Source organism: Ascaphus truei, chromosome 2, assembly GCF_040206685.1.
Source record: "Ascaphus truei isolate aAscTru1 chromosome 2, aAscTru1.hap1, whole genome shotgun sequence".
NCBI classification, from domain to species: domain Eukaryota; kingdom Metazoa; phylum Chordata; class Amphibia; order Anura; family Ascaphidae; genus Ascaphus; species Ascaphus truei.
In genome coordinates this window covers 462,194,921-462,207,836 of record NC_134484.1, presented here as the reverse complement: position 1 = coordinate 462,207,836, position 12,916 = coordinate 462,194,921, and the positions used below count along the sequence as shown (strand labels likewise).

Sequence of the window (12,916 nt, the reverse complement as noted above, 5' to 3'; positions counted from 1 at the left end):
CAGGGAATAATACTTCTATACCTGGATCCTGACATTGCCTTATCACAGACGGGTGTGGACACCAGGAGAACAAAGAAGCCTTCCCCTAGAGCAACCCAGCTAACAGATAAGACTTTTCTTTTAAGACTATTATCTATGTCTATCTAAGTATATGAATGTCTCTATGATTTGGGCTGGTGAATCGCTGGGCTAACCATTTAGTTAGAGAGAATTGGATCACAAGTGTATATATACTCCAGAGTGGAGTGGATTTTGTTTTCTGATTTACATGTTTGCTGTGTTTAAAGCAACAGGCGCAATAAAGCCTTATTATAATTTCACCTTAAAACAGTCTCCATTACATACCTCTGAACACGTCTCTTACAGTCCCCATTTAGAATGTGTGTTTTCAGATTTGACCTGAACATTGGGTAAAGAGGTGGAGGTGGCGTATACTGAATGTGAGGGAGTTCCACGGGTGAATACATCCACAAATGTTGTTTGACCACATTTTGTATCATGTTTTACACATTAAATCTTTCTTATGACTAGTAATTAAGAAAACCAAGGTATATTATCTATACTGGGAACTTTCTTGTCACGCTGTTAACAGATTCATACGTTCAGGAAGCTTTAAAATGTTAATTTCTGTACTATGAAATAAGCATGAAATATTGCATACTAATGATTATGTAGGCAATATTATATGACCCATGGGCATCATGCTTCCACTACTGGGTGTATTATAGTGCTTCCAACAGTAATGTGAAAGGAGGTAGTAGGGCCAGGTTTGGGAGAAAATATGAAGAGCTCTGTTTTTGACATGTTATGTTTAAGTCAGCGGAGGGCCATCCAGGGTGATATAGCAATATATATATTATAATACATTACATTTATGATACAGTCGGTTCCCACTACATTTACTAAAGGTACAAATGAGACAGTTTGTGTGAAGTAAGCAGTAGTTTGGGAGGATGCCCATGTTGAAATCTTACGTCATAATGACTTCATTAAACAACATTATTTATTCAAGCCAAATGTAATAAATAGTGGTACGGGCACTGCTTTAAGAATAAGACATTCGATGAAATGACTGCTCTCAGTAGGCTCCTTGCCCTTTTATGAACCATTTAAAAGTCCAGTCCCATCTATTATTACAGTATGTATTATCATTATAGTCATTTTGTTTGTTATAACGTGTCTTGTTCCGCAGTGCTGGTGGAACATCATAACAAGAGTAGCCCAGTTTGTATGTTGACCTAGAAATTATAACATTATTAATTAGCTCAGTTTAGGTTTCATTGTCACTTTTCTTGTAACTGGTGTAGCCCAAGATCCTGATGGATGGTATAGTCCAGGTATCTCTGAGCTACTGTATAGTGTCGATTACCAAAGCGAATGGAGTAATGCCTTTGACTATAGTGTATCTAACGCAAGGGTGGCCATCTCCAGTCCTCAAGGTCTACCAACAGGTCATGTAGGATTTTCTGCTTCAGCAGAGGTGGCTCACCTGCTCATTGAGCAAGCTGTGCTGAAGCAGGGATATCCTGAAGACCTGTAGGTAGGTGGCCCTTGAGGACTAGAATTTTCCACCCCATATCTAGCATTAACTTTACTTCTTGTCTGTAAAGGATTGTGTATTTTATGTGAATTCTGTATTTCTGATTGTAATTACTTTTTTGTTGTTGCCTTATTCTCTTTAACTCTTTCTTTCTCTGGCTCCAACTGTCCTCACCCCATCTCCTGAATATCAAATGCTTTTAGAATTCAATTGTTACTTGGCAATATAGAGATCCTTCAACTTTAAGAGCCTACACAAGAATAGCAAGCAGACTAACATCACTTAGCAGTGAAGTGCAATAATGACACTAACAGGTATAATAACCCTATGGGTGCCCCAGAACATAGGGGACTTGCACTCCAGGGGGCCTCGTAACATAGTGACCAGGTCATGCCCACCAGAGGCTTTTTTTTTGCCGCTTCGATCACATCCTGCGTTCCCGTGGAGTGCAGGATGCGATATGCCCAGCAAGGAAATGGATGAGGACTGTTTCCTGAAAAATGGCCGCCGTGGTCACGTAACAGCCAGTGATAAGGTGACCGCACTGTGCTACAAGGGCCATGGCACTCAGGTGCCGCAATGCTGCTAGCGTTCAAAAGGTTAAAGATGATATTTTTCCAATATTCTACTTCGGGGCCTCCCGTCGAGCTGACCCGAGCACCCTTGGGGGCCTGAGATATTGAGCTTTGAATGTCCCGAATATGAATTATTGTCTGGTAGAGCAATGTGGCCGTTAGGTCAGCTAACGCCACCAATAGACAGCTGCAACTTCATTGGATGATGGTAATTCTTTAAATATTTTTTTTAAAAAATAGTAAGAAAACAATGCACATATCTTGGGTAATAAATAGATAAATAAAAAGTTTCTCTGAGGTTTGATAACCTTTTAATTTGAGACTGGCCGATATTTATGGTTTTATAATGACATTAACTATGAATTGCCTTACAATAATATAATTAATCATATTTATTTATATATTTTGGAAAGTTGTGTGTCTGTGTTCGCTATGCATTTGGACACCTCTTAAAATAGCATAAGCACATTTTGCACGATTGTTCCTGAGATCAAGGAGCAGGTTTCTGTCCGTGTTTGGAAATTGGATACATTCTATTTTTCATTCTACAAGTTATTACAATTTCTCTATGCAAGTCAACCACTGGGTGTCCCTGGTAGACTATGTATCTGGCACGTGACATCATTCTGGTGACATCATAATTCACATAGCCTGGTGGCAGATAAGGAGAGTCAGGTAGCTATAATGGTTAGTTAGGACAGATACCCAGGCGCTATCTCAATAAGGCGTATATATATTGAAATAAAAAAATATAAAATATAATACAGCCTGGAATGAATGTTTCTCAAGTTGTCCTCCTGTGACTCAGAACCCCAGCAGGATCAATCCAGGATCCTTATTGACAATGTGATGCAGAAAGAAGAAGGGGGAGCACAGTTAGTGGTATGTCCGATATATTGATAATCAATTCTGTGGAGGACACCTCTATTGCGGGTGCCAGTCTACGTAGTAGACTCCATGTAGTAATGGTGTGGAGACAGTGATATGTGTAGGTGGGTGGGATGAAAATGAAAATAAATATAAATAGAAAACTTACATGGCCTTGTGTAAGTTCTATCCCATCAAGGTTTCTTTAGGTCGATTTTCTTCTCGGTAGAATTTTCTTCCGTCTGCTGTCGTCTCTTCGCTAGTTGTTTACTCCTCTGTCTTTCTTCGTTCGATGGGGGTTTTATCCTCGTGGAAATGGAAATGTAAGATGGTCAATACACATATGTGTGACAGTTTGTAGTGTAAAGGGGGGTGATGGACTAGTGCAACAAAAAACCGTTGCAATGCAATGTTATGAACCAACACTCACACGGGCCAATGTGAGGGATCTTTTATCAAGGTATCTTGATCTTCCCAACTCAGGGATTGGATCAGGGTGTCAGATGGTGAATATCTGGCAAATATTTGAGGTTAATGCAGCCTTGTGATCAGGGTGGATAGTGATAAAAGAGAAAAATAGCTCAATACTCACACGGGCCAGTGTGAGTACACACTTGTAGTGGTTTCTTGTTCTCTTCTGATGTTTTTCTTGGGTTCTTCCTGCAACGCTGAATCAAAAGGATATATGCAGACTGTTTGGTCTAAAAGGGTTAAACTTTATTACAACAGAAGGGGTTAACAGATACAAAATGAAATAAAATAAAGTAAAAAATGGAAACCAATGGTCTCCAATACAATGTAGACTAGGGGAATGCTAGGGCAATAGTGATAGGGGATCCCTCACTCCGCGTCCGTCTCCATCCGGACGCGGAGTGAGGGATCCCCTATCACTATTGCCCTAGCATTCCCCTAGTCTACATTGCCTTGGAGACCATTGGTTTCCATTTTTTACTTTATTTTATTTCATTTTGTATCTGTTAACCCCTTCTGTTGTAATAAAGTTTAACCCTTTTAGACCAAACAGTCTGCATATATCCTTTTGATTCAGCGTTGCAGGAAGAACCCAAGAAAAACATCAGAAGAGAACAAGAAACCACTACAAGTGTGTACTCACACTGGCCCGTGTGAGTATTGAGCTATTTTTCTCTTTTATCACTATCCACCCTGATCACAAGGCTGCATTAACCTCAAATATTTGCCAGATATTCACCATCTGACACCCTGATCCAATCCCTGAGTTGGGAAGATCAAGATACCTTGATAAAAGATCCCTCACATTGGCCCGTGTGAGTGTTGGTTCATAACATTGCATTGCAACGGTTTTTTGTTGCACTAGTCCATCACCCCCCTTTACACTACAAACTGTCACACATATGTGTATTGACCATCTTACCTTTCCATTTCCACGAGGATAAAACCCCCATCGAACGAAGAAAGACAGAGGAGTAAACAACTAGCGAAGAGACGACAGCAGACGGGAAGAAAATTCTACCGAGAAGAAAATCGACCTAAAGAAACCTTGATGGGATAGAACTTACACAAGGCCGTGTAAGTTTTCTAATTATATTTATTTTCATTTTCATCCCACCTACACATATCACTGTCTCCACACCATGACTACATGGAGTCTACTACGTAGACTGGCACCCGCAATAGAGGTGTCCTCCACAGAATTGATTATAAATATATCGGACATACCACTAACTGTGCTCCCCCTTCTTCTTTCTGCATCAGCTATAATGGTTACACAGAAAGCAGACAAAGAAAGAAAGGAACGCCATTGGCACGTGTGGAGAAAGTAAGAATGATTGAGGAGAGAGAGGTAGAATAATTGAGGGCATCATAAAGTATTAAAGGAAGTAGACAGATGAGGGAGAGAGAAGAGGGGCGAGAGAGAAGGGGGTAGGTGGTATGGCTATTTCTATAGGACATATTATATATGCACGGTATATTGCTGATCTTATTACTCCTGTTAACATGATGTGTTAACGCTACCACATTACTACAGCGAGTACCTTTAAAAACATTGGTAATGCTTGTGTTATCTCCTAAATGCTAGCAATATTAACGGCATTATTTCTCATGTTATTCTAAGTTAATGGGGCTAATAACGTTGGTTATAGCTGTAAAGCAGAGGATACTAATGTAACATTGAATTCACCCAATCAAAATCTAAGTCAGTGTTGGGGTTACTTACAATATATCTGATCTCAGACACACTATTAGAGAGGGTTGGGGTTCCTTACATTATATCTGATATCAGATGCACTATTAGAGAGGGTTGGGGTTACTTACAATACATCTGATCTCAGACACACTATTAAACAGGGTTGGAGTTCCTTAAAATGCATCTGATCTCAAAGGAGCTTTTAGAGAGGGTTGGGGTTCCTTACAATGTGTCTGATCACAATCTCGCTGTTAGAAAGGGTTGGGGTTCCTCAGAATGTCACATAGGGTTCCTTAACAAAAAAATGTTGGAAACCACTGATCTAAGTATTCATTAGAAGCCGTAGCATGGAAGTACTCCTTACTCTTACCACTTCGGTATTTCACTTCCTTTCCAGGGCTGCCAGCTGTATTTGTTACGATATGGGCCAGTGAGAGGGCCACTGTGGCGGATACAGAGTAAGTACATTCTCCTTCGTAACAGTTTTTCTTGTTTCTGGGTAAAATAAATCGTCAAAAAGTCAAGATATACAGTAAGTGGGCACACAACAAGAACAATGGCCTACAGCAGGTCAACATGGGTCCTTCCTTGCTAAAATCTCTACAAAAACAGATAGCACAAGCCGGGCACTCTACAACAACTTTTATTTGAGCCAATCCATACGCTCATAGATTTGTCAAATTTAGCCCTGATGAAAGTCCCTGTCTGGACCGAAACGTCATAAATGTTGAGCATATGGATTGGTTTAAATAACTGTTGTTGAGAGGGCCCAGCTTGTGCTATCTGTTCTAATAATTAAATTGTCAACATAGGATGAAGATACAGTATGTGCATCATTTCATTGATTTTTGAGGAAGAAGGGACAGTATACGGACAGAAAATATGGTTAACTAAACTCTGAAATAGAATGGCACAATACATTAGTTGAGATTGTACAGTATCTTAGCACATAGTTAATTCACATGCAGTGTTGGGGGTAAAATAGATAAGATATGATATGATTCTCCAAACAGAATGTTTGTTTATTTCAGCAATATAATGTTTAAGTAAACATAAAAATATAATTTAGAAGCACAGATTACTGAAACAAACCTAAAGTACATAATCCAAACATACCCCTGACAGCTGCACTTAGAACATTTGTTGATTTATTACATTTTCTGCAAATATTTTTTTTTTAATTCCTGCTTTTAAGGACCGATAAACGTGTCACTTATTTTCAGTACAAATGGGTGGTGTTTGTATAAAATTGTTATAAACAATAAATAAAACTATAAATGAGTTTTAAATCTATGTAGGGGAGAGGTAAATGGAGGGATTTAAAGCAAACAAAAAAAAAAGCACCGCTGTTTTATATAGCGCTTTTCAGAGACATTTTGCAGGCACAGGTCCCTGCCCCGTGGAGCTTACAATCTATGTTTTTGGTGCCTGAGGCACAGGGAGATAAAGTGACTTGCCCAAGGTCACAAGGAGCCGACACTGGGAATTGAACTAGGTTCCCCTGCTTCAAACTCAGTGCCAGTCAGTGTCTTCACTCACTGAGCCACTCCTCTCCCCTTTTCAGTACAAGATGCTGGCTGCCGGTATGGAATAACACCTGCGGACTTTGTATAAATTATGTACTCTGTTTCCTTGAATTTCCCGAGCTTTCCATTCAAAATCCGTGTAGTGGTGTAAAATCCGCCAACGCATCGTTCCAGTCTCAATACATGCGGATTAATCCGAAATCACTGTTGGATACAATCCGTACTGATTTTTAAGAATCCAATCTGCAGATTCCATAATCCGTTGGCGGATTTTTACGAAATTCACCAGTGTATTTCGGAATCCGCAGATTGGATTCTTGAAAATCCGCCAAAGGATTACGGAATTCGCCTCGTGAACTGTCAGTGATTAAATAAAAAAATCCTGAATGACGAATCACTCTTTTTGAGACTGATTCGTGGAAATCCACAGACCAAAGGAACCGGCCGATCCAGGTGGATCCAAACCCGCAAAACAAATTGCCCATCTCTACGTGTTAGCTTTGGTGCTTCTTCACGCCCCTACTGTATGAATACAAATGTGACAAAAATGAGGCTTACGTCTTTACATCTGTGCACAGCCAAATAATGCGACCTACATATTCAGTATACCGCCCGTGACGTAATAATTCTCATATATAACTACACGATGTCACAAAGTCATTTGTGAAGCCCACTGTAAGAATAACGTTTCTAAAGTCTCTTGCAAATAAAACACCTCCCAGTTCGAGGCGTATATACCGTAGATACTGAATAAAGGGAACTTGAAACGCAAAGATTGATGTTCAAAAAGGTGCATTATACATGAAAGAATAAACGAAAGGGACCAATGTTTCAGTCTCAATGTGGAGCGTCTTCGGGGTCAAGTACTGCACATCAATTTTTGTGTCTCGAGTTGCCTTATTTCAGTGCAGAATGTATGTCTTTATGTAGATCTTTATATCTGTTTCACATTTGTATAACATATAAGGCATTTTGCAGCAATTTAATAACAGACTCACTCACCACCAGCAGTTTTAGTAACCAAAAAAAGGACACTCAGATGCAACTACGGGAACAATTTGCATCAAGTCACAGTTGATTGCTCTCTTGAAAAAATGACTTGCATTGTGTCTTGTAAATTGTTTCTGTCCAGCAGTAACTCTTCTGTCAACCATCAAAAGAAACGTTTATTCAGAAACTAGCTTGCGACGGTATTTATTGTCTCTAAAAATAGTAGAGAGCTAGTCTTAGTCACCGTCACTTTAAGGAAAAAGATGTCCATAGCAGAATACATGTCAACACAGGGCTAAAGGATAATTCAGGACCATGTCAGGAAGGCTATTGTTAGAGTGGGGTTTGTTGCGTTGCAAATGACTTAGCAGTCAGAGAGAAGTTACCAATTGCCTTATTTACTGTCTTACTCACATGCAACTTCTTTCCACAGGTCCAATTGATTTTCTTCGCATAAAAGCTCTGTTTTACGTTCTATAGTAAAACCATACACATTTACTGTAATAATCAATAGGACACAAGCTTTGAAAGTCAGAACTACAGTACTTTATCATTGAGCATACTGCTTTGTGGTACATATCTTCAGTGACACAATGTTTTACATCGCTAGCCAACAGTTAAATGCATTCCAACTCTCATTGAAGTTTAACATTGTGAAAGCATTATCCATCATCATTATAGATTTGTGGTCTATACAGCATTAGGGTTTTTGATGACTACCAACTGGTGCAGAATGGAAACAATATTTTGCGCCTACCACAATTCTTCTTTAAATAATATATGCTTTCAGTAATAATGTATTAATTTTCCTTGATATTTTGTTTGGCAAATCTCTTAGGTGCTGGAATTTAAGTGCTGGCTATTTAAAATGGATCATACAGGTGCCTATCCTGGCTGCTATAGTGGTAAGTTCAATTTTGTTCCTTGTATCATAATACCAGCTGATTTTGTTTGTGTACCCGTTTATGTACATTAAAGCATAACATGCGAAAACGCCGATATTTAAAATAAATAAATAAATAAGTTCTGTTGTATTGGATAATACTGTCTGCATTTTTGTTTACCTCCTAATGCCATATTGTATGATTTTTTTTTAATGTACTAATCATTCTTTGGTTGCTACAGCAACCATTTAGAAAGTCCTATCCACTTCCTCTTTTTGAAACAGGCTCTCACCTTTTTGAGCTTGGCCCTTTGGCAACAAAGTATCACAAACAGATCTGATACTGTTCCAAAGAGCAGACTGTCTTTTACTCTGAAAGCTATAACAATAATGTGTTACACTTAGTAATTTAATGTTACATATCAGCTGCAGCATATCACTGACTGCAGCTCACAGTAAGAAGGCGGCCATTTCGCTAGGCACACAATAAGGATTTGTGCAGACTTATAACAGGAGCATCATATAATTGCCACCTTAGGTAAGAATGTAGAATTATACATTATCACATGATTTACATATAAAAATAAGAATTAAAGAAAGAAAGAAAAACAGGTGAATGCCTTAAGACATACTGTAGAACCTAAAAGGAGATGCATAGTTATAATCTCCATTATTTCTATTTAAAAATCTGCATCCTCAAATCTGCACCTGTTGTTAATCTCCCGACCGACCTCAATAACCATATTATCTCGAGCGGATTCTGGCCACAGCTCTTATCCCTGCCCCTCTTAGCACCAGAAATCTGCTGTACGATGCAAAATCACCCAATAAAGGAAGAGGACTTGTAGCTGTAAATTTCTGGAGTTCTGCCAATATTCAGTAAGAGTTATCTATGCAAAATCATGGCTACTAAACAGACTAATTTGATACATTTTACGTGACAAAAGATATAGGAATCTGGAATATGACACAATTTCTAACATTCAATGGCGAGTCACTCGCCAAATTAAACTAATAGCAGTAAATATGTTGAAAGTGTTAAAACGACAGTATTTGGTAATCAATCACCTACATCAAGTCATCAATCACCTACACCAAGTAATGAAATCAATCACCTATACCAAGTCATCAATCACCTACACCAAGTCATCAATCACCTACACCAAGTCATCAATCACCTACACCAAGTCATCAATCACCTACACTAAGTCATCAAACACCTACATCAAGTCATCAATCACCTACACCAAGTCCCTCATGTTTTTATCAGTGGTGATACAATCAATCCACTGGTAGTAGTGACACAACATTGTAATGAATGCATATCAAGCATGTGCAATATAACACACCTTCAATTTCACGGTGCACTGGCGTGTGTTTCCTTGGGCTTTGACATTTCATTTATTATTTTAATTTGGCCAAGCATAGTGAGTTATACTTCTCGACACGCTCACGTTAACTTGGAGGGTAAACGAGCTCTTTCAACCAGATATGCGCATTTCATACATAAGAATAACAACGTGATAAACCCATTGTATAAATGTATGGTGTTTTCTTCGCTATCAAGAGCTAATATATTCTACTCTTCTAATCTTTTCTCTGCAATATTCCTATTTTTCTGTAGACGTAAACATCTGGTACTTTATATTAACATGTTCCTTTTTTATTTCCAAACTGAATTGGCATATGACACCCGTATGTAATGTATGCATGTCTTTATTTGTATAGCACCATTAATGTACATAGCGCTTCACAGCAGTAATAGTTACAGTCATATAAATAATAAGATATAAATAACACAAAGGGAAGAAGTGCTTCAGACTTCAAAGTAACATTTAGGAAAAGGAGTCCCTGCTCCGAAGAGCTTACAATCTAATTGATTGGTAGGAAGAACGTACAGAGACAGAAGGAGGGCATTCTGGTAAGTGCATCTGCAAGGGGCCAAAGTTAATGTAAGAGGTGTTAATTATCAGCCATCGAGCTACTCATATGCTTCCTTAAGTAGTGGGTTTTAAGGTGGGTTTAAAAGGTGGATAGAGAGGGTGATAGTCAGATATTGAGGGGAAGGACATTCCAGATGTGTGGGGCAGTCAGTGAGAAAGGTTTAAGGCAGGAGATGGCTTTGGATACAAAAGGGGTAGAGAGAAGACATCCTTGAGCAGAACACAAGTGTCGGGATGGTGCATAGCGAGAAATTAGGGCTGAGATGTAAGGAGGTGCAGAAGAGTGTAATGATTTAAAAGTGAGGAGGAGAATTGAGTTTGTACAATGCAATAGATTGAATAACCAGCACATGTACATGCCATTTGCAAAGTTTAAAATAGTGCGTGCATTGAGTGTCAACCTCTTATTTAGCAGAAAAGGGTACATTAAGAGGATAGATTATTTTCAATGTTCTTAGATGCAGTAAGAATCACACATATTTATTTTGCTCATTTGGTTCGGTCCATGTTTAGTTTGTAAATATTTTGCTATGAAACACAATTTGTCGTGTTCTTTCATTTGATTTCCCACAAAATGATTTTGAATCTGTTTATACAGATCCTTCAGTTTGCACCCACTTTGAGTCATTGGTGTGTGCGGCTGGGAAAACAAATGGGAGAAGTTTCATTCTCAGCATATTTATCAAGTCAAAAATAGCAGTTCAACAAACTGGCGCAGAAAAATATGCAAGGAACAGAGACGTCGTTAACGTTATCTTTAACAACCATCATAGTGTAAATGTGTTGGTAAATGTAGGTCGTTAACTGGTTTACAATATTGTTCTTCAGCTAAACAGCGAACGCAAAAAATTGTTTTCAATATCCAAGGCTTTTCCTTAATATATATATATATATATATATATATATATATATATATATATATATATATATATATATCTTTATTGAATATAACTTTATTTCACATAGCGCATTTCTCCAAATGGGACACAAAGCGCGTCACAATGACATTATAGTGCACGGTATGCAGCACATAGGAATCTTACAGACACAGTGGTCCCTGGCCACATGAGCTTGCAATCTATGTTTTTGGTTGTAGCAGCAATCTGCACTGCTCACCCCTTTAATTCACTTCTTTTAGGAACATTGAACAGGTACAGTAGGTCTCCCAGTGCATGACCGACATGGACATGCATGCAGAAGTACTCCGGGAATTAAGTATTGGTGGTCTGAAGGCACCTAGGTGGCTGCTGACATAGAAGCCTCATGTATAAGCCAGTTGCAAAGTATACACTGGAACATGCAACTGTAAAACTGACAGCATTCTAAGCAGATTGGATAAACCAAACCAGGCCAACAGAGTCTTATTCTTCTTAAGTATCTGAACCAAGACATTACTGTCACTTTTTAATTGATGAGCAATGGCATTTTTTCTTGCACCCATTTTTTTCTATCCTGGGATGGACACATTTCTGGGTACAATAGTTTCCAACCCACATATTCAGCTGCCTCACATTTTAATCTGGTCTGTAACTGTTCCATATGTGCATAATCATGTATTATCTCTGACTGTCTATGAAATGTCTGTAAATTGAATGTCTAACCTCTGTTCATTTAATGTAACCGTGTATGGTTATCATAACTCTGTGCCCAGGACATACGTGAAAATGAGAGGTAACTCTCATTGTATTACTTCCTGGGAAAACATTTTATAAATATAAAACATATAGGCCACGTTCTGCACCTTGATATTATTTCGCTCACTCAGTGTGAATAATAATGAAAGTTGAGCACAGTGCTCTTATGTTGTGATAACTTATAGGAGAACGACATTCTTTCCTTGTTCTTTGTTGCAGAAATTTTACTGCACAGAGTTTTGAAAACCTTCCAGATTCCCTAAAGGTGGATATAGCTGCGTTAAAATTTTGTGATAAAAAATACGATCACTGCAATATTTATGAGAATTACTGCTATTTTCTCTAATAATTGTTTATTTATAAAGGGGTAGCGATATTCGTCTAATTTACATATACAAAAGTTGTGTTAACTCGGTGTTAAACATAGAAAACCAATAACTCATAGAAATCAGTGTTAATCTGCTCTATCGATGCAAAAGGGGAAGGGGTTGGAGATATCACAGCTTTCTACCATAGGATGTGTTATAACTCCCCTACCAGTATGGCAGGACTTTATTTTGCTGCTTTGATACTTGAGGTTACCAATGCATTGCAAAGCAATGCCAACAATATAAACGCCATACAAATAAAACACAAACACCATAACATCCATATGTACAAATAGTGACCCAAGTGGTCAAACACATGGTTAAATTGGCTGACCATGAGTAGCTGGCCACTGGGACTTCTCAGGGGTTAATATATGCATGTGTTTACAAAGTTAATATTATATATTTGTATCACCTGTTTTA

The 12,916-nt window shown here is 38.4% G+C and overlaps 1 protein-coding gene across 1 annotated transcript in view; it reads left to right on the top strand.

Annotated features, from left to right (window-relative positions):
- The window catches only part of PTH1R (parathyroid hormone 1 receptor), a 390,306-nt gene that overhangs the window by 356,195 nt on the left and 21,195 nt on the right, over window positions 1-12,916 (top strand). The window contains exons 8-9 of the mRNA XM_075588076.1: window positions 5,547-5,607; window positions 8,504-8,570. Coding sequence (XP_075444191.1) covers window positions 5,547-5,607; window positions 8,504-8,570 — 128 coding nt within the window. The remainder of the gene's footprint in view (window positions 1-5,546; window positions 5,608-8,503; window positions 8,571-12,916) is intronic.